This window comes from Bradysia coprophila, chromosome X, assembly GCF_014529535.1.
Source record: "Bradysia coprophila strain Holo2 chromosome X, BU_Bcop_v1, whole genome shotgun sequence".
NCBI classification, from domain to species: domain Eukaryota; kingdom Metazoa; phylum Arthropoda; class Insecta; order Diptera; family Sciaridae; genus Bradysia; species Bradysia coprophila.
The window spans coordinates 1798793-1821068 of record NC_050737.1 but is presented as its reverse complement, the minus strand read 5'-3'; the positions used below and the strand labels follow the sequence as shown (position 1 = coordinate 1821068).

General features: G+C 35.9%; 2 protein-coding genes across 7 annotated transcripts in view; one reads left to right on the top strand and one right to left on the bottom strand.

Moving 5' to 3' along the window:
- Window positions 1-1553: 1553 nt before the first annotated feature.
- LOC119082857 (odorant receptor 43a-like) lies at window positions 1554-2324 on the top strand. The gene is made up of 4 exons (XM_037192523.1): window positions 1554-1706; window positions 1765-1864; window positions 1933-2196; window positions 2262-2324. Exons 1-4 carry the CDS (start codon window positions 1597-1599, stop codon window positions 2313-2315), a joined length of 528 nt encoding a protein of 175 aa, XP_037048418.1. The 5' UTR covers window positions 1554-1596; the 3' UTR covers window positions 2316-2324.
- Window positions 2325-5497: 3173 nt separating this feature from the next.
- LOC119081617 (Ca(2+)/calmodulin-responsive adenylate cyclase) overlaps window positions 5498-22276 on the bottom strand; it is a 55013-nt gene continuing 38234 nt past the window's right edge. The window contains exons 2-27 of one of the 6 annotated variants that reach the window (XM_037190667.1): window positions 20303-20529; window positions 20021-20200; window positions 19486-19698; window positions 19163-19392; window positions 18514-18753; window positions 18274-18450; window positions 18085-18211; window positions 17796-18011; window positions 16313-16318; window positions 15928-16002; window positions 13751-14017; window positions 13471-13668; window positions 13223-13398; window positions 13040-13150; window positions 11547-11787; window positions 11065-11311; window positions 10755-10889; window positions 10636-10687; window positions 10522-10574; window positions 10313-10382; window positions 9591-10254; window positions 9334-9523; window positions 8942-9274; window positions 8512-8836; window positions 8206-8441; window positions 5498-8138 (exon numbers count right to left, since the gene is read on the bottom strand). In XM_037190667.1, the coding sequence (XP_037046562.1) occupies window positions 7852-8138; window positions 8206-8441; window positions 8512-8836; window positions 8942-9274; window positions 9334-9523; window positions 9591-10254; window positions 10313-10382; window positions 10522-10574; window positions 10636-10687; window positions 10755-10889; window positions 11065-11311; window positions 11547-11787; window positions 13040-13150; window positions 13223-13398; window positions 13471-13668; window positions 13751-14017; window positions 15928-16002; window positions 16313-16318; window positions 17796-18011; window positions 18085-18211; window positions 18274-18450; window positions 18514-18753; window positions 19163-19392; window positions 19486-19698; window positions 20021-20200; window positions 20303-20506 (5253 nt within the window). In that variant the 5' untranslated portion in view covers window positions 20507-20529 and the 3' untranslated portion in view covers window positions 5498-7851. The remainder of the gene's footprint in view (window positions 8139-8205; window positions 8442-8511; window positions 8837-8941; window positions 9275-9333; window positions 9524-9590; window positions 10255-10312; window positions 10383-10521; window positions 10575-10635; window positions 10688-10754; window positions 10890-11064; window positions 11312-11546; window positions 11788-13039; window positions 13151-13222; window positions 13399-13470; window positions 13669-13750; window positions 14018-15927; window positions 16003-16312; window positions 16319-17795; window positions 18012-18084; window positions 18212-18273; window positions 18451-18513; window positions 18754-19162; window positions 19393-19485; window positions 19699-20020; window positions 20201-20302; window positions 20530-22276) is intronic. The other 5 variants (XM_037190675.1, XM_037190682.1, XM_037190691.1 and 2 more) reach the window with 5 other exon arrangements.

Here is a 22276-nt window from a genome sequence, read left to right as displayed (position 1 = left end):
GTGGAAACTATACTTTAGACGAAAATTTATGTGGGACCGATTTCAAACCAAGGCTGTATACTTTGGGGAGGTCACGCAGATGCAGATACGCGGGTTACACACCACGTTTCATACAAAAAATTCACCACGCCATACAAATTCAATTTTGGTGAATTTGTTTGTATGGAAAAGGTGTGTTCCCGCGTATCTAATAAAATGGCGATCTGCGTGACCTCCCCAAAGTATACAGCCTTGATTTAAAACTACAACAACTTTCAAATCAAAATTTTTAATTAAAATGAATTGGTGAAATTTCTTAACTGTAATATGCAAAAGAACGGTGTCGGACATTACACTGAAAGTTAAATCAACTAAAATTCGCAACACTTTTGAACGTGACCACAGCATTACTTTTCAAACATTTTCCAGCTTCTGGACTGTACGCTATTTTTTAGTCATTGTTGAACCATTTTATTCTTAAAGCCTCCAAATATGACACTTGTCAATTCAGTGTTCAGTTCATGCTAGGAGCAGTGCTTTGAAGTGAAGCATTTTGTAAATAGATTATTATTGGAAAATCATTGAAAGCCATTCAATCATGAGAATCACAAAAGTCAGAGAAAGTCAAAGTCGTGGTACAGCGCTTTTCAGAGTAGTTTGCCACTCGTACCAATTATCTCTAGAGCTTAATTACAAGCTTTCGTCCGTAAGACATGTCATATTCTATGGATATATCATATTTTATAACATTTCAAAGTAAAACAGAAGTATGTGCATCAATGACACGGCTTTCCCATATTAAACTATAACAGGTGGGCAAAGATTTATAGTAAATGAGTTGACAGTTAACATGGAAGACTTGTAATTTGCATTTTGATATCGAGTGGTAAAACCACAGTGTATTCAATCGATGCGATGAATATTAGCCACATCCACTTAGTATCGTTTTCAATTTTAAACGGTTTACTACCACTACCTAACGCGATGCATTCCAGTCAAATTCATAAAGCAATAGTTGTTTTGCTCTCTATATTTTATTTCGTTGGTTTTTGGCATCGTGGCGAAAAAGCTTCAATCAAGGAAACACGGATTAAGCTTTTTTATTGCATTTACCAATTTCTGCTTCCATTGTCATTGATGGTTGGAGGAATTATGCATGAAAAATTGGACACAACTGTATGTTTAGTGGACTTGTCAGTCGGAGCTGCACTTTTGTCGAAAAAGCTTTTTATTTTAATTTGGAAGCAAGACGAAATTTACGATTTGGCGAATCGAGTCTGCGTTTTCTCTATTCGTGATGATAATGATTTCACTGTCTACAATGACAAATTGAGAGGATTTATAAAGTTTGTATGCGTTTATGGGCTTGCTCTGGTTTTTGGTGGTTTTTTGTCGGCTGTACTTCTACCCTGTCTTAGAGGAGAGAAAACCTTATTTTTAGAAATTGGATTTCCTTTGAATTATAGAAACAGTGAACTTGCATTCTGGATCGCAACAATTTTCCTTTTCACTGAGATATTTCTGTCGATAACAGTTGCTACTTTCTCTATAATAATTTGGTATTTACTGTTAACATGTTCTTTGAGATATGAACTGCTCGGTTTTAAGTTGAAAAAGATGGGACAGATTAATGGAAAAGTAATGGGGAAAATGGCGGAACGGTTTTTACATAACAATTTCCTCAAAGACTTGAAAATGTCGATCGACGATCACGTACACCTAACACAGTGTGTGACTGTAGAACATTGTTGCTTGGAAGTTTGTAACTTTAAATTTTTTCCGTAGGTTAACATCCGAATTGGGGTCCTTTTTCTTGGATCTATTTTTTATTCAATTTGCTACCAGCGGCTTGTGTATCTGTGGATCGGTTTATTGCCTGGCATTTGTAAGTGAATTTCAGTTGACATTATGTGCTACGCAACTGGAATTTTTTAATTAACTATATTGATGCAGGACATCGGTGAAAATATATTGGAGCGTGTTATGTATCTTGTCGTGTTTGTCTACTACATTTCGGAACTATTTATGATCACGTACTTTGGAAATGAGATTATGTTGTCAAGCAATCGTCTCTCATACAGTTTATTTGAATCCGACTGGATTGAGCAACCACAATCAACCATTAAATGTGTACTAATTTTTGGTGAATATTTGAAGAAACCACAGGAGCTTCTGATTGGCAGATTATATCCATTAACTTTGGCTACATTTACAAAGGTTCGCTTACATTTTTGGTTCGGTTTTGGACTGTAGTACTGCGATTAACATTAACTTTCTTCCAGATTTTAAATTCAGCTTACAGCATGTTCAACATTTTGAAAAATTTTAAAGAATAAAGTTCTTTCACAGCTGTAGCGCCGCACACAAGAAATACAGCTGTCGCAGCTATTGTAGATTTTGTCCTCAGTGCATTGGTCTTATCGTCATTATGTTTTAGCCGTTAAGACGTTTGCCTTTTTTGCGTGTTGGTCGAGTTTTGTAGATAGAGAGCGACGATAACGGCTGAAAATGTACCACCTGATAAGACATCTGCAGTAAATTTAGACACTTTGGTTGAAATAGATTTAAATAAATATTTCATGAATTTTCTTAATTTTTTTTATTTCAATTGTATATGCCTCGAAACAACAAGAATCGAATTTGTTTTCATAGTTTTCCATTTGGAAGCATTTTCAAAACCGATTACAGAACACACTGTGTACATCACTGATGTCAAACACAAAAAAACTGGTAAAGAATAACTTTTTTTCACAATCATCTCTAAAGCTTAATTACAAGCTCTCGTCCGTACGACAATCTTATCTATAAAGAAATTATTTCGTGTTGGCTCTGTGCATGAATTTTGCCTTTTGTGTGAGACCTTTGTTACTTGATTGTTGCGTACTTATGCTTCGAGACTTTGGGATTTGCAATCGGAGGAAATCCCAAACTACTTGGGTAGATCCAAAAAAACTGCAAATGTCTTACCAAACAATAGTGAGCACAATAGGCCCAACGGAGGCCTCCGTGCTCGTTCTGCACAGAAATGAGTAGAACAACACTACCCTTAATATATAATATGTCTCGCTAGTCTAAAATATCCTCATGAAGCGATTGAAGCCAGAACGAAACACACAGAACGAAATTCACTGTTACTTTGATTATGATCGTTAATCGTCGTTTCTTCGCTCCATTTTATCAATTAAGAATTGATGCATTGTTCGCGATTAACATAGAAACGGTAAATAAGAAACCAGATTCATATTTATGTTGATTTTTGATGGTGGCCATTGTGGTAACCAACAAAATCTTTTTTAAACAAAATGAAAGAAAAAATGGGCGAATTTCTCGGAAATGCCCTGGCCATGGAAGTTTCGAAAGCACTCACACAAATACACTAAAGCGCACCCACAGACACCATTTTTACACAATCTTCAGTAAGTTCTCAATCGTGCGACCAACCGTCAGTTGTGCAGCGAGAGTACTTCATCGGAACACAGACACCGCACGATACCTCCGAATTTGAGCGAATCTTATTTTTCTTATGAACATTTTTCGGGTAAAACTGGGGTTAGCGAATCATAAGGAAATGACGGACAGCTCCATCTTTGGCGGAATGAAAAAAGTGAATGAACAACACAATCAGCTAGGCGATATTGAGATCCATTTTAGTTTTTAATTTGTAAACATTGTAAATGGAAAGTTAATAGGATCGATCATCTTTCGAACGCAACTTTTGTTTATCATAATAAAACCGAATGCGTTTGAATTAATGTTTCAGCCAATCAATGTCAAGTAAATAAGATTAGTGAGCCTGTTGTGCTGTTTCACTTGATCATATGAACTGTGATTTTCATTATATCTCTCCCGACTCAAATAGTTCACAATCCAATCGAATCCAATGTCAAGTCATATTTTATTATAGAATCATGAGAAGTTCACGGAAAGGGATCGTGACTCCGTCTAAAATTTGCAGCAGCAGTGCAGCTTTCAATTGACTACGAAGACCGACTAGAGTCAGCTAAAAGTTGTATATCAACAACATATTAACAACATCTCTTATTTGATAGACGGAAATTTGATGTACTTCGGAAGAAGCACGTTGCAGATTATGGAACTTTCTGTCAGAATTGTCATAGAATTTTGGAACTAAACTATGTAGAGCATTTGCTGATGGGAGCTTCGTCCGAGGAATCCAAGAATTGGAACTCTGAAGGCAGTAAAAGATGTTGCCACCATAAATCTGCAGCGCCGATAGGTGTTCTTCCTGTTGTTTGTGAAAACGTTGAAAAAGCACAGATTTGAATTGAGTTGCAGTGGTTTTATCATCAAATTTATCATCTTCAATTTTATCGCAACTTACCCTTGATTTACCAGATTTGTCGAAGTGCCGCGAAGCGTTCATTTGCGCCTGGATCAATCCCTTTTTCACCTTAAAATCAGTTTGACCTAAATATTGGTTGTATTGTGAACGTGCGCACAGCGTTTTAGCGCGAACGACAGAAATAAGGCTCGGAATCGATCGAATGACTTGAAAATGGTCAGCTCTGGTAAATTTCTTTAGGAAAAACCTGACCTGATCTGAACCTGTTTTATTTAAATCTGTCAGGTTAAGTTTCAGTTATACCTGAAATTTTCACATACGTTTTCAGGCACACCTGTAACCTGAACTGACAGGTCGAACCTGATGATTGTATCTTCAAGTTTCAGATTTTAATTCAAGTTAGGTCGAAATTGATTACATCAACTTCAGGTTAAAATAGGCTGTTTCGAGTCGTAGAAAGCTGGTGATATTTACTTTAGTGAATCACACACGGCAGACGGAGTTTCCATTTAAATTATCAATTTTATTTTGTATATCTTTATTTTTATATGATGATGAGGTAACAATTGACATAAACAATAAGTTGGGTTGTGTTTGTTTGTTTCTTCATAAATATCCTTGTCATTATGAATGTTAAAAAAAAAAATTAAAATTAAAAACAAATTTTTAGTTTCCAGTTTTGTTAATAATGTTGTTTTTTGCTCTTATGCTATACGTAAAGACTATTTATAATGGTACAGCTACATCATACGGAAAAACGAAATAGCAAAAAAAAAAAAATTAATAAAAAATAAATTAATCGAACATGTCTCTAAAGTGCATGTGTAGAGTGTGTTATTTATATCAATAGTTTTTTTTGTGTGTGTCAAAATATGTATATTCGCAATCGTTTCCCGTCGGTTTGTTTTTTTTTTCTTTTCTTTTCCTTTAGCACCAATTTTCTTTGAGAAAATTGTATTTAAATTCTTACAGATTTTGTGTCTCATTTTTTCATCGTAGTTTGTATGTTCATTTTATAGATAATAAAAAAAGTTTCATTTTACTTAAATAATATAGCGCAATATCTTTCCATTTCAATTAATTTTTGTTTTACTTTTATAAATTAATGTTCATTTTAATCAGAGAGAATTCATAGTAACATTTTGTGCTTAAAACGAAACTCATTTTCATTTTCAAATTAATTAATTATTTTTTTTTTGTTTTACTTTTCTTTTCTTTTTTAAATATATTTTATTCCACACACAATGCGTTTATTAAAATTATTAATATCTAGAAAAATTATTTCTTAAGTCACTACGCGACAAACATAACAAATTTCCTGTTTTCCATTTATTTTCTTCGTTTTTGTATTTGTAATTTTAAGCTTTTTTAAGATCGTTTTGCAACCATATCTTTCCGTTCGGTTCAAATTCATGTCGCAACTTCGCTCAAAATTTAATAACGACAAACGACAAATGCATAGATAGTTAGATTTTACCCATTTGAGACATTCGAGCAATGCGTTGAATGTTATTTACATAACTAGGATTGAATCATGAAAAGTCTGATTCTCGTATGAGGATATATGAGGATTAGTGGAATCAAATTCGCTAAAAAATTGTTTCAGCAAAGGTTAGGAACAATGGTTTTCCTAAAATACGTCGAAAATACTCGACATTTTAACACAAATTAGAAAGAAAAACTCGCCTCCGGCTCGTGCTGGAAACCTCTCATTCGCTTAATAAGCCTTTCAGCATACGTTAGAAAAATAACGATTACAACCTTAGGAGTTGAGTAAATTAACTTTACATGACACATGCGTCAAAAACTGTACTTTTCATAATTCAAGTACTTCTTTTGACGTATTTACCATGTAAAATCCTTTCATCCTTTTGATAAAAAATCAAAGTTTTCGTGTGAGTTTTCATCTAAGCTTCGTCCATCTGGTCAGCTTTAGCCTTTACACTAAAACTATACTTTCTACCTTTATGCAACTAGTTAGGTAAATGACTATTTCGATTCATTTAAAATTAAATTTTTGAGACGAACTTACGGCATGAATTGCATTTTTCTTTTGTTAATACATTTTCACTTTTGAATTTCACTTTATTGTTTATCTCAATAAAAAAAAGCTTTACACCAAATTTTTGTTACACGTCAACGAAATAAACAGTAAACCATTAAAGTGAAATGCATACTTTGCTGCAATGAAGACTTTACGTTAAAATATTCACGGTTTTCGTATATATACTGATCGAAACATAGATCAGACGGAACAAAAAAAAAATTAGATCACGACCAAGTTCAACGTGAACCTTAGATCAGATTCATATCAGACCAACGTTCAATTCAGAATCTAATGAACTTAAATTTTAATGAACTTGGCATGTCCATCTGAACCTGATAATTCATTTTTGTTTTAATTGTAAACTACTTCGAGCGCAGATACTGGAGACCAATTTATGGATCAATAAAAGACCAAGCAAGGTGGTGGCAAGGTGGCGATTAAGTATCAACAGATACTGTCATCAAAAATGGAGTTTTTACAGAGAAATTAACGCTCGAAATTTAGCCATCATTTCAACAAATTACGCACTGCACTTAAGTTCTATTATTACCGGATTAGCAATGGATGCTAAGCTCACATAAATTTTAAAAGTTGCATTGTTCGAATGAAAGTCTAAGCCTAGCACAAACCCGATCATAAATAATGAAAATCTCCTTCCTTAAGTACCGACACCATTAGAACCATTTGAGATCATTCTTGTCTGTTGGAACATGCCCACGAGATCAACTAAACCCAAGATATCAGATCTACAACCAAATTTCAATTTAGATTTGGGTCAAGTCAAAACTTATTTCTCTTCCACAAACATTTGCCTTAGGGAGTGATCAGTGTCATAGATTTTATTCGGGATTTGGTGTAGGGCGGGGTTTTCTCTTAAAACTTTAGAAAATTGGAACGAAGATGTCTGTCCATCGAAAAGATTTACCTTACAAGAGACCAGTTCTTGTTATATGAGACCAAATACTTCTCGATTAAAATATTGCTGCTCGAGCACATTTGAGCACATTCCACTGATCGATCCTACAAAAAAAATATCAAAAGAACCGAAGGAGTTGGAGGATTTTCAATGTCATTTTCTAGTGCATTTTTCATTAGGCAGTGGATCTGGAAAAATGTTGAAGCCGTAGCTGTAACGTTTCAATGAACAGTATCCATGAATTCTAAAAATATGTTGCAAATACACAGAAATTGGATGTAAACGTTGAGCTTGAACGAGCATGCATCGTACTGCATTGTTAGAAGTTACTCATAGAGATTGGTGAAACGTTTCTTAACCGTATCTTCATATCCTGCGTAAAATACGATTTTCACTTGGCTGCTTCCAAAATTTACGTAGAGCTTAACTGAAATCTCAAATTGCCTCTCCCCGTAAGCGTTAATAACACGCAGCCCAATTCCAATACGATTAATTTACAATAGAATGTCATTTTCTTTCTTAAATTAAAGAGAAAAACAAAACTTGGAAGCCTAAAAAATGATGAATTGTGTACAAACTTCACGTTCATCAACTACCCAATGCACATCAATTTGGTGGTCCAAATTTACTTGTTATTTTATTGGACACGTTCACGATAGCCATTTCATGTTTTGAGTCCAATTCACAGTCGTACAAACCACTCAACGAGTCCAAGCTCAACAATCGCGAACTGGCACGACTCGATATTGACGTATCGTCAACATCGGGAGCGTTGTACAGAGAATTTACATCAGACAGTGCTCCTTCGGCATCGGTTAAACCAGCCTCGTTCAGCAGGGAAACATTTTCCAATCCAGGCTCGTCCGTTATGTATCCTGTACTTTCTGCACCGCCTGTGCAAGAAAATTGATTTCATTAATTTTCCAATTCATCGTCTCAAAATGCGACCACAGTTCTTACCCGTAGCCTCTTCTCTACACTCATCATCACTCCATTCCGACTGACTTTCCACTGGATTCGAATCGATCGATTGATGGCCAGCACCGTATTTCAGCTCATCGTTGATGTAATTACCGTCATCGTTCAACTCGACGTCGCTGTCAAAGTTTCGGAAATCTTTGCGTTGCGACGAAATGCTGGGTCGATGGTTGCGGTTTTCATGTAAGATTTCACATGACTCTGTGTCCGATGTTTGCCTGAATGAGCGAATAAATTTCGTTAGAACATTGCGAACGAGATTTGGACTCAGTTCCGACAGTGACTTACATGTGACTCGATTCCGATGGATTTGTGTTTCTCGTTATCTCCCGTATTGCTTCCAAACCAACTGGATGCTTACCCAACAACATTTGATTATTTGGTTTGGACTTCTCCAAGCTCTCCAATTCGTATTTAGTCTTATTGTTGTTCATCAATTTATTATTGCTATTGTTGTACGCTAAGTCTATGTTATTTCTACAATTATTCACATTGGATGTTCTACTGTCATGATGGCTGCTACTAATGTGCAATGGCTGCTGATCTTTGGATGTGCGCGACGATGATTCAAGAAGGCGTTGAATTTCACGTTCGAATGGAGATTTTGGTACACCTGGTCGCAGAGGGAAATATTTTAGACGAATGTGGAACACGATCATTGACTCGCCAGTCACTTGCTAACTATAATAAAAATAATCGCTCAACAAGGCAGACTCACCCCGTTCATGGTATTCAAAACTATTGCACGATTCGCCCTTATTTGGTGCCGTTGAAGCCGTTTGGCTTTCGGTGGTCGAATTGATTTCAAAGTCTTTCATGTTGGTAAAATCGACCGGACTCAGTTTCGGCGACGTCAGATCAACTTGAATGTCGCACGGATACAGCCATTGCAGTGGATTTGGATTTTTGGTTATATGATGCGGAAGTGGTGAGTTTTCTTCTTCACCTTCACCTTCGGTTGTCTTGGAGTAGCTTTCGTCCGACGAACTAACACTTGGTGAGTGCGGTCGTGAACTTAGATCGTCGGTGGATGAGAGTTCACGACAATCTTCTGGTGTTGAAGAGAGGATGGTTAAATCAGTCAACGGGAAAGTGAACGGAATTTCTTACCGATTTCTTGTGGTAGCTTTGGTAGAGGTTTCATATAAGTCTTAATAAATGGCGCTGAATTTCTTTGTGCATTTTGTTGCTGTTGTTGTTGTTGCTGCTGTTGATGTTGCTGCTGCGTAATCAGATTTTGTGATGGTGTTGCATACCGTGGCGGTTCATACTTTGGTGGATTCTGCGGTCTCGGCATCACCTTTTCAAAAAGAATTGACAAAAATCAGTTCTCGCCAAAATTTTAACCCTACCACTGAACCACATACCTTTGCGACTGGAGCTGAATGCAACAGCGGCTCGTTCTCCCGTATGGTATAATTGTTGTTGAATTGATTTCTCAGATTCATTGGATCGCGCCGCAACCCGTTTGTGCAATTCTCTACCGACGAAAAGTTCTCCCGAATATTATAATTATCCCGGTTGTTGCTCAAATTTGGATTCTCGGTTATGTTGAAACTCTCACGATGATAATTCTGTGCGGACTGCTGATGGGCATACGGATCTCGTTTATAAATACTGTTATGATTGTTCTCACGCATCGGCATCAGTTCACGATTATAGTTTTGCTTATATTTACTGTAATTGTCGTCACGAATGTTGTCTTGATGTTGCAACAAATTCGGACTAGCCACAAAATTATAACTTTCCTTTTTGGAATAATTTTCGCCGATAACATTCGGGTGATGATAGTTTTTTTCACTGACATCGGAGAGCTTTTGATAGAAATCAACCGGTTGCTGGTTGATTTGCGACAGCTGCTGATGATGCGACGGGTACTGATCATTCGAACAGCTTTGTGTGATGGTTTGACGACTAGATAAAATTGGGCCACGGAATTCACGATCACCATTTAATGGATTTTGGGTATTATCACATAGAAAATAGGTGATCATATCACCTTTGCCTTTGACTTTGATCTGACCACGGCAACTGAAAACGTTTTTTTTTGTTTAATTTTTCAATTTTGAGTTTAAAAAACTGTACTCACCGAAACTCGAAATGCGATCCTTGCAAACTATCTACCACTTCTTGAGTACATTGTGTTGCACCTGGTATACCTGAAATTGAGACGTTTGAAAGATTACAACCAATTTTCGGAACACACAAGCTGGATCAAAATTATCAGGGACTCAGGTTCCATTTGCATCAAATGTGTGAGACGTATGATATTGTCTTATCAACCTAATAGAAGCATACCTGTAGAATCCATACGACTCGCTACATTGACAGTATTGCCCCAAATATCATACCTAGCGGGAAATTAAAGGAATTTAATTAACTGAAAGTGAAAGGGTCGCTTAAATGTCTTACTGAGGCTTTCGTGCTCCTATCACGCCGGCAACTACTGGTCCGATGTTTATTCCTTTTTGAAAGTTAGTTTTTGGTTATCACAAGATTGGTATGCCGGACTCAAATCTAGGATCACTCACCTATTCGCATCATGAAATTGTTGTACGAATTTTCATTGATGTTCTGTATGGAAAGTCTCAAAGCCTTAGCGTATTCGATCAGCGCAGTCATGTGTCGTCTCGTCGAATGGTTGTCACTCGGATTCATTTTGAAATCTTTTCGGGAAAATAAACGGTTAGGTTGAACCGAACCAATCTTATACACTTGTTGTGGGATCTCGTACGAAACTTCCGGTTACTTCTGGTTCGAAAGCTCAGAGAGTTCAGAAACTCTCATTGGCTAACTAAATTCGTACGGTTCCAACGAAACAACTGAATAAACTCAATTTACCTGGTATCAATCCAACTGCAGCCATGTATGTGCTGCCAACTGTTTTTATTTTGTCGATCGCTTGGAATTTCTCTTGTTTCAGAAGATTATCAAAATCAGCAATTATTTCGTTCAATAGTCGCAGACACTCGACACCCTGATGGTTGCCATCCAACTCTGTATAGAATTCATGAAAATTCGGTATGCTACAGAAGATGACACCCACTTTGGCGTAGCTTTGATGGTACAGATCCTGTCCCATAGTACCCTAAAATATGAGCAAAAACCAATCGATTGAAAAATAAAACGAAAGCTCGATTTTGCATCTTAAACCAAAGTAGCGGACAACGACAACGTAGATAGACAGATAGAAACAATAGTAATTGAAGAAACGGAAATTTTGTTTGTGTTAAGTTTTTGGTGAAGTGTACAAAACAAACGAGCATTTTGTGTATTATATTTTGTGTAACATTAGTGGTGTGCTTAACAGCCAACATATTCACCATATTGTTGCGGAATTGATTATCCAGAAAATGGGCGGCAACATGGGCTGGCAGCAGATTGTAAAGTATGTGCTTGTTGGATTCTTGCAGAACAGCCATTTCTCGTTTCTCGTGTGACGCCTGCAGTTGCCATAGAAAGTCTAACCGGGCTGTCCATTCGACTTGTCGGCCGTGTGCTAAGATGGCTATCATGAAAATGACGATCCGTGCTAGTGATATTGTGTGCAACGGTATTGATGAACTGGAACGAAATAGCGAAATAGGAAATAAGTAAGCGAAGTCTTCAGTGCATTTTATCGCTTCAAATTGATTGTGTAATGCAGGATGTATTTCGTTCACACTCTTTGTATCGGTAAGATCGTAAATATTCTTCAAATCGCAGTTTGGGGAATACAAATGGAATAAAAGAAGAAATGTGCGAAATTGCGATGTACTGCAGACAGTTTATGGTTGGAAAATACTTTACATAACGGTAAAATGCACATCAAAATTGATGCAGAATTTCATTTCATTTTTGATGCAGAATTTCAATTTATTTTATCGAAAGCAATTTTATCGAATGAATGTTGAGACAGATTTATCCTTGGTGTGAAAATAATTCAGTGCTTCACATATCGTTTCTCAAAAGTCAGGAATTATTTTTTTTTTGCTATATCGGACAATAAAATCCACATTTTCTGTGGTCAAGCAATAAATGTTTCATATTTTATCTGCCACATTCCTAAAATGAACTCAAAATTCTCTGCATGTGGTAAAGCGACGCGTTAAAGAAAATCCCTTCAATTCTTTATATGTTGAACTATTCGAGACGAGGCCAAAAAATTACTACATTTTTCCGAACTCCTTTAAAAGATTTCTCACCGGCAATTTAATCTTGATGGGGTTTAGACAGAGATACCACCAAGGAGGACATAATACTGTATCGAAGTAAGTATGATTTTCTGACATAACTCTTCGAGAGTTATGAGCCTTCGAGGATCTCGTCGAGGATAAAAAAAGCGAGAAAAACCCTAGAAATATCCCTTTAGACACTACTTTTCTGGAGATGAATGTTTTCAATACTGACGAAAAGAATTTGCCTGCACTGGTCATGGTCACTATTTACTGCAAAAACATCGATTAGAGCGTCTTTTGCAACCACACACCACAGTAACTGATCGTTTCTTAGGTTACCGCTGGCCTTGCAATAAATTGAAACAAAAATTACAGGGAATAAACAATTTCAGTGTGCTGTTCTAGCAACAGATGGCTTTGTATCAGCTGGTGAACATTGTAGTGATTTGTTACTTAGTTTTTATCTTGCTGTTCTCTTTAGATGCGTGTGTGTGTGACGGGTAACAAACGATAAATAGAGATCGTACAAACAATGAAATAGACACCTACAAAACCAGCTGGTGCTAGATCGGCACACGGAAATTTTCCCTGTAAATTCGTGAAATTTGCCAAAATATTTGAAGTTGAATCTCCAAACCGAAATTACTTCGTTTACTTACTTCACTTTCGAATCGTAGCACTCAAATATGATTGTATGGGACAGTTCAATAAATAATGCATAAACCACTCCCATGAAGGTAACGAGTATTGTCTTAACAATAATTGGTAATCTGAAATATATTGAACAGAATAGTTTTATTGCCCAATTCATGAGTACCATGGGGCCGCCGCAGGACACAAACCTTAAAAATACTGATACAGATAGAAAAGCAAACGCTGCTGCTAATGAGATATACTGTGGTAATGTACATCGTCTATGGCTAATATAGTCCTCATTTCCTCCGTACAAAACTGACGGATCAATGTGCGCATTTGTTGTTGTGTTGTACGTACAAGTATGATCCGATATGCATGTAAACTAAGCGAAATGGGAAATTATTTTATTTTATTTTTCTTTATAAAATGTCCGTTTAATCTTGATGCCACATACCACATTCACTTGGCCCACCGAATAAAGCAATACAATTGTGAAAACGGTGATAGCCAACCTTAGCGAGAAACTCTGTGATAAATCCCAAAATATCCACTTTAGTCGTACAGCTAGTAGTAACATTAAGATGGAACTTATCCAAATAAATGCCGTCAAAAACAGCAGTAATAAAATTAAGGTACGTGGTAATGCCGACACCTGAAACAATTTGTGTTTGGTTCATACGTTATGTTCAGATCTATGCCATCGTTAACAAGACAATTAAAAAAGAAAATCAAACCTGTAATGCAGCAGCAAGTATTAGCAACATTAAGCTACAACACATCGCCGTTGAGAATCCGAGATCCAGATCTTGATGATATTCGCGCTCTTTGTCACTTTCCCGGAAGCGTAGCGTGAATCGATTGACATGTACTGACTTCTCACGATCAACACTACGAGCTTCTATTGCTTGTGACAGAAATTTATTCACTCGATTTGTTGGCTGGTGATAGACGCTGGAATGGCGCTTTTTGAATGGTCGTTTGAATTTCTCGGTAACTTTATTCTGAAAGAAGAGACAGATTTATCGACGGAACGTTGATCGGATGTGAAAAGTATAGTTGTCAAGTGGTTAAATGCAAGCAAGTTATTGCATTTTGTTTCTACATTGAGAACTACTTCTACAAAGGAATGCCATTCAACAAAGCATGTAAAATTTGCCGTGCAAATGAGCCGTGAGAAGTATGTTTTGTTTGTCAGTGTGTTCACCCATTACGATCTGCGCTCCCAAACTAATAATAAAATATTTTTTAAAAAATGTTTGAAATGAAAAATAATAATCAATTGACTGAAGTCGGGTATTGGTTTCTTGCGACAATGAACATACCAGATCCTAATTTTAAGAATTGAATTCACATTAAGTTTACTGAATATATGACACAGCATGTATGAGACAAAGTCTCACTTACTTGCATGTACTGACTCTTTGGGACGGAGAAAGTAAAACAAAGTCTTTCAAAAATTTACCTGCATCGCTCTTAAGAGTGGTTGTGTAACCAGCGACCACTTGTATAGGTCGTCCAAAACCTTAGCAATAAGAGAACGCGATGAAAAAGAATTCGGAATCTACACACACAGAATTTCGAAAACCGACACATTTTTTGTTTTTGAGTTTTACTTGAGTTTCTGATTTCTCCGTTTACAAACACATGCAAAATTCACAAAAAACCGGTAAACCTCGAAACAGAAAATGAGTCGGTATTCCGCGAGTATACGTCATTTTTTCATTGAATTGGGCCACGATTCAACTTTATTCAATAATTAGAATTGGCGAAATTTACAGGTTTCATTATCATTAATAAACAACCTGAGCTATTTTAATATTTCAGATGTTGAGAACTTTGAGAACTGCGACCAAGTCCGAGTGTCGCTTTCCACTTTCTGGTCACATTGAAAATCAGTGTCACACAAGATAACATACTGGGATTAATTTTTGGTTAATATGTTGCGCAAGCTCAATTACAATCGGTCCGAAATACTTTATGCTGCTTCGGTTGATCATCTTATAATGCAGACCAAAAGAATAGTTGTTAACGGCTAGTCATCTGCTTGATACAATGACGACAAGAAAGCGACGTGCTATGAGTAGTCTTATACATCTACATTTATGATGAAAATATTGAAGTAATAGATTTTGTAGCAGATACTAGAAGATACGTTGCCCAAATGAAGTAACAGATTTATTGATCTTGTTACGATACGATACCGTTACCAAAGCTTATAAAATATTTAAAAAAGTGAATAACTTGAAGAAAGTTTCTGAGAAAAATCGGCGCTGCTTTCTTTCCTGGATAGCAAGTTTCATATGAACGATGAATTGTGGTAATTGCACTTCCAAAATTGAAAGTCATTCTGTAAAATCCTTGTCAAACAAATAACCTCGCCACTTTCAATAGCGACATTCTGTCTTCCACACAGATCACCGTCACAAATTACATTTACAAAATGAATAAGCTCCAACCGTGCTTGGAGGAGTATACCTATAAAAGTTTGCTATTTATTTTTTGTAATTATAGCCCTGCTATTGATATACTGAAATGTCTCTGCTATACGGAAAGTTTTCTATAATAGCAGCAATGAAGTAAATTTGCAGTTACGATGGTTGTTGGTGCAAAGCAAAACACATCTTTATAAGAATTTATGTGATTGAGTTTTAGTAAAAAGGAGGAAGATGAAAAACAAAACCATCCACATGCTACAAGAATATAAAAATGGTTCGGTGCTTAAATTGAAGTAATCTTCGATGGTCAATGGACGATATGAAAGAAATAAATAAGTTGTGAGTAAATTGTGAATATAAAAACGGAACTGGTGGTGTGATATACTGACAGGGATGACGAAATTAAAACAACTAAATCAAAAAAAAAAGAAAAATGTGAAAAAAAAGCTTCGAAAAACCCATCACGAATATCTCACTTTTTTTACTCTCTCATTTGTTGCAGTGTTTGCACTGCCACTTTCAGCGTGCAGTGCTCTTTGTAGTTGCATTACCTACAGAATTAAAAGAAATTGTGTTCGTTTGTTTGTATCAATTTTCGTTTTCTTTGTAATGAAACTAATAAAAAAATAAAATGGAAAATCTAAATAAAATCTAACTGGCACGCGATTGAACAAAACACTTTTGCTGTTTAACATTTAAAAAGCACAGGTTGTGTGAGTTTGTGACAGAAAAACTAAATTTGTTTGTAGATTGTAACTTGTGGAAAATACAAAGCGACTTACCCGACGAATATTTCAAGCTAATTTTTTTTTATTAACTAAAACATACGCTTACATACAACAGCCAAATAATGCAACTTACCGCATCCTAAAAATAGAAAATAAAAAAAAAGAATTGTAGAAAAGTAGAAAAAAATTGAACGAAAAGGACAAGTTCATTTAGTAGTGCATGCAACTAATTAATAATTTTTCGAAGCTCCAATTGACCCTCGGGGAAAAGTGGATACTGATCAGTGAGTTTTTCATATTTTCTTAAATTTTCCCACATTTTCCTTAGTCTTAAAAAAAAAATGTTTGAAAATTTTTGAAAAATTGTAGAAAATTCGGAAACATGTGGGATAATTTAGGAAAATTAGGAAAACAAAACGTCCCTGACACCGACAAATTTTCTGATTTGGGAGTTGTTGTGGATTGAAATTGTTTCCACAAAAATTTTCGTATTTTCTTTTTGTTCGGTTAGCGCTCGTACCTGCAACGAAGCGCTAAAATATTGATAATCATTTGTAAGACGAAAATTATGTGGAAACAATTTGAAACCACAACAACTCCCAGATCAGTAAATACATCGGTATCCACTTATCCGAGAGTTTTAGACGCTTTTTTGTTTGAATATATTGAAAATTATTTTGGCTTTGATTCTATGCATTTTGACTGGCATAAATTCTGAATTTCATAGCTAAGTTCGTTTTAAACATTAATCATATTTTAGCGTCAAGCAATATAATATTTATCAGATATTTGTACATTCTGGACAGATAGTGAGATACTAAACGAACAGAGTTATGGTAATCCCTTATCAACTTAGATTGAAAGATGAACTAGTCGAGTACGATGGATTGTAATTTAGTTTGAAATGTTGTCACCAGTCAACAGAAATTTAAATGAAGGAAATTTTAATGTGAAGATTACTATAAATATTGATCGTATGACGTGACTTTGAATTCCTTCAGTGACTTAGATGAATGATTAATAAAAAGAGATTGACTCTAAGTAACACTTGAACTGGTTATATATGAAACGCAGTTAAATATTACACTTCAATCAATGGAACAAGTGCACATGGTAAAACGTGGAGGTGCGTTTGACTAGTAGTCAATGACTACTTTTGCGAAACCAAAATTTATTAGCTTTCGAAGAAGCTAAGCTTCTTGTGTCTTATCATAAAACTCTTCAAAAGAATTTCTCTTGCCACACCATCACGGCTGTTAACCTGGCAGCATTGTCTGATGACTTTGTTTGATGTGATCTTAACACTCAACTCTTCTAATTTAATTATGTTCCTTTGAGAAACAACATCACATGTCACAGTACTCAACCATCTTTAAATCTGCTTTGATGTGATAATGGAAAACGCTAATAAAACGTCACGTATAACGATAAGAAAATTGTCAGTTTAAGGAAATAGAATAATTCTATGAACAGCCCAAAAATTTAATTTCAAATTTACGTTTTCGATTTTAAGCTACCGAAGCTCATACGGCTCTTTATAACGAAACTAAAAAGTTTTGAGAGTTTTCTCTGGTTTAAAAAACAAAAACAAAAAAACTTGCGTTTTCAATCATTACCTTTCTAGCGTTCTTCTCGCAAAACATAGCCGGTGTACCGCTACTACTCCCACCTGGATATTGACCACTCGCCATATGAGAAAATGGCACAGGAACTGAATACTTGATAGTATGCAACAGTTGAACGACAACGTTTGATACATTTCGGAATGATAATTTACGTCGATTGGCTGCACCGAGTGCTGACCGAACACCCAATGTATTTAGCATCAGTGGCTGTTCGAATAAATCAAAAACAATAACAAGTGAAAATCAGTTTGTAATTGGTTGAATTTCAGTCTCAACGTACTTTGCGTCGGTGAGCCGGAGGAACAATAAAATACGTATCGACTCCATTGTCACGTAAATAAGAATCTCTAGTGTCGCCATGACCAACTTCAACTTCGTATTCACCGCCCAATGCGTCTAAGGTCGCTCTGTATGCGATGGGACAATTAGATCGATTTATGGACGATATGTGAATACAAGCAAAAATTACCTAGTCACATGAACACGTCCCGGTTCGCCACCAGATTCCATATGATTTGCTAAGGTTACATCATTCGACCACACATCGAACTGCCATTTTCTAAGTCCTAACACACCGCATAACACTCGACCGGAATGGATGCCAACGCGCATATTAAGGTTAACATCCGTTGATTCAACAACCGACCTATAAATTGAAAAACAATTCAGTCGATTCAGTCGAAATGTAGCAATAAAACAGTTGACTTACGCAATGGCATCAATCATGTCCAGACCCATTTCCACAGCACAAGTTGCATGATCTGCTCTCGGTTCCGGCAAACCACTTACACAATAATAGCAGTCACCCAATATTTTTATACGCAAACAATGATGATCATTAGCCAGTTGATCAAATCTTCCAAAAAGCTCGTTTAAAAGGCGCACCAATTCTTGAGCACTACATTGTGACGCTAAGACTGTGAAGCCCACAATATCAGCGAATAGTATGCTGGAACATAGATGGATTATGATAAATCATAGTGCATTTCATTGTGTTATGTTAATAGCGGTGCTAAAGTCATTTTGACAAAGACAAAATATTTCGAGTCAATGGTTAAGGCGAAACCTTAAAACCTTTTTCGTGCACCGCGACATCATTTCTAGATTAGGTGCATTGTTATGTGTTAAAGGGTGGAAGACATACAATAATTTTACCGTCTCCAACAGAACTTTGTAAAAAAAAGAACTGAACTTCCACCGAATGAAAGCAAAAGATTAATTTACGAAACATTGTTCAAGTCTTGCACACTTAACTGTGCCATGTTCGTTCGTTTTTTGCAAAGTTTTCCTTGTTCCTTCGAATAAATTTCGCTACTCGACTGAATAATTTCAAATTTCGTTGATATAAATAAACTTACCTAACGTTTTCGTGCTTCTGAATATAAATTTTATGAAATTGTGTCTTAACCGGCGATAAAATATCGTTCTTCATTTCCATAGCCACGTGTTGCGGTAGCACGCTAAGCAAAAGTCGTTCTAATTTCTCATTTTCGTCTTCCATTTCTAACCGTGCAGCGATACAGTTTCGTGTGTCCAGAAAAGCTCGCCTTTGCGCCCGTTCCATCATTATATTCACCACCAATCCAGCCTATAGTCGACAATTCATTTGTGCAACGAACAATTAAAAAAAAGTAGAGTGTGAGAGATAGATACACACATCGCGTGCAAGTGTAGCACATACCACATTGACACCCACAAACATCGTTAAATTCGCAACCAGCTGATTCACCTCAAAGTTCACATTATGTTCGGCAAACATTTTGTATGCCGTCAATCCCAAATGAATTGATGGTAAAATCATGCCAAATAAAACAGCTTCCCAAATTTGCAATGGCATCATTGCATAGGCCAGGAATATAACGAATACAATTTGCCAAACTCCTTCGGCCATGACCTACAAGTATTGATTTGGTTTCGGTTCAAAAAAAAAATAAAAAAAAAATTTTGTGTTCTCTTCGGATATGTCTTGCACACAAAATACAAAAATGTGGAAAATCACTTAAGAAAAGAAAGATTTTTGTTCCCCCAATATATTTTCATTTGGTAACGTTTCAAAATAAAAGTTTTTTTTTTATTTATTCTTCATTTTCTGTCGAGTGTGAGAGCGAAAAAATATGATTTTAAACTTTTCATTTTCCATGTCCAAAATGCCACGTAAAAAAACACACCGGTTAACCATTATATTATACGAAAATTATTTGTTTGCGGATTCATACCTCTTTCGTGTCGACGGGAAATATATTTCCAACTGTTGGCATTGATATGAAGCAAAAAGCGGCTGTAAAAAATAGAATGCCATAGCATAGATATGGAAGATGTGAATCACGGATAATGCGAAATTGTAAAAGTCCTAAGACGATAGCGAATAGAAGACACATTAACGAATTGAATATGTTCTGGAAATATACAAAAAAAAACACAAAATATTTAGTTCGCATTGAATAGGTGAACGAATTTGATTCGATTAATAAAATAAAAATTTATAAAAATAAACTTACATGCAGTGTTGGTGCCTGATTGTATACAAGGCTTAGGGCAGCCATAACACCGCATAAAACCACAACTAGCGCAACCACTCCGGTTACGGAGAAGCGCTGCAATTTCAATGTATATCGTTGATAAAGGCATTCCAGTTCGTCATTCTCGAATCGTAACTTATTCCACGGTCGACCTTTGGCCGCCCTTTTGACAGCATGATCCATATTTGTTAAGGACTATGGAGGTCCTGAAAACCAGAAAGAAGAAAACACAATTTAATCATTTTTTTCGTCTCCATTTTATCAATTTTTAATATCAAAATCGGATTCAGAACTGACGGCTCAGTTAATATATTCAATGATTGGCTATTATATACGTCCTGCAATATTAACGGAACCGTATTACGTTTTAATGTCACACAATTTTCAATTTTTATCGTTTGCATATTTTACACTGAATTCTGTGTAACGTTTTTCCATCCCGGTAAGATAGCGTTTTTTTGTGAGCTTTTTTTATATGATTTTAGAATGAGCTTTTTTCATGTCATTTTGGTCGTTTGAATTGAACATGTAATAAAGTGAATAAAATGTCTATTGAAAATTCCCAAGAAGATAATCTTTCCATCTTTTCCACGTTTATACGTTTGCTGACTGTAAACGACTATTAATGGCAGTACTGTCAATTCATATTGCTGTCATTTTGTTATTTACATAACGAGAAAAAAATTGAATAGTCCCCTTTTGTGTAAAATTTGTTGATCCGAGGCGAGGCCGAGGTCAATAATGCCACGATAACGTGACTTTTCAATTTTGTCCCGAGTTTTATACAGAATTTTACAATAAAGAGCCGTCGAAAGTTCAATAAAATCCGATTAAAAGAACGATTTTGACCAAACAAGCATATAAAACTGTTTAACGAAGACACATAAGAAAAGTAAAATGCAGGTCATGAAATTGGCAAACAGAGCACAGAAATCAAACTAAATTTTGAATTTCGCTACATCCGACTATCGTAACATCGGCGCCCGTCAAACCACCTCTAAAACCAGTAAAAACATCAACGTACCTGGTGCATTTATCGAATCGCAATAACGCAATATGTGCCTGCCTCAGCGGATAGGGCACACGGGTAACAGTTATATTGCATTAGCAGCCCATGATGCATAAAAATATTTTTTTGCAACATTCATCCATGGAAAATAAATAAAAATTTGATAAATCGCATTTAAAGCGGGGGTATAAATTTTGTGAAAGAGTTTCACAGCAATTTCCATAAAGAATTTTGAATCGTTGCTATTTGAATTGAAAATGTAATCGCAGTTATCGATCGATGTTTGGGTTTTTTTTAGAGAAAACAGGAAATGAATTTGGTTATACATCGGATTTGAGTAAATTGGAGTTGCAGAGTTGCACAAAAAAAAAACTAGTTGCCCAACTTACAGGTGAAATGTTTATAAATCTACGATGTACATCCCTCTCAATATTAATATGGACGAAGACATAGTGGCAAAATGTGACGCAAATCCGCAAAATGTGTTTCAATTTACTGACAAATTTCGAAATTCTTCGTGAATGTGTAAACTGTAAAGAAAATATTTTACCAACCAAAAGAGTTCATTATGTGACCTAATTCTTAGCTATGCTATCAAAGTTGATAAGTTCACATAAGCGGTATTTGCGACGTGTTTTGCTTTCTCGTTAGGAGTCAAATTATTATTCAAATCAGAGAATTTTTCGACGTTTGTTTATGGTTCTGAATCTATCGAAATGCCTCGAACGACACTACCAAAAAATGGATGGTGGCCATTAGAACCACCAGCATACACTATCGACAACAATAGGGTTTTTTTGCAAGCTACTGGTTCATATTTTCTCTTCTCTTTGTGCAAATATATTTTTTTTTTGGAAACAATGTACAACGATATCAAAACTGCACCCAGCACCACTTTCGAGGTAATTTAATCTACATTTCGGTCACATGGCATTTCAGTCGTT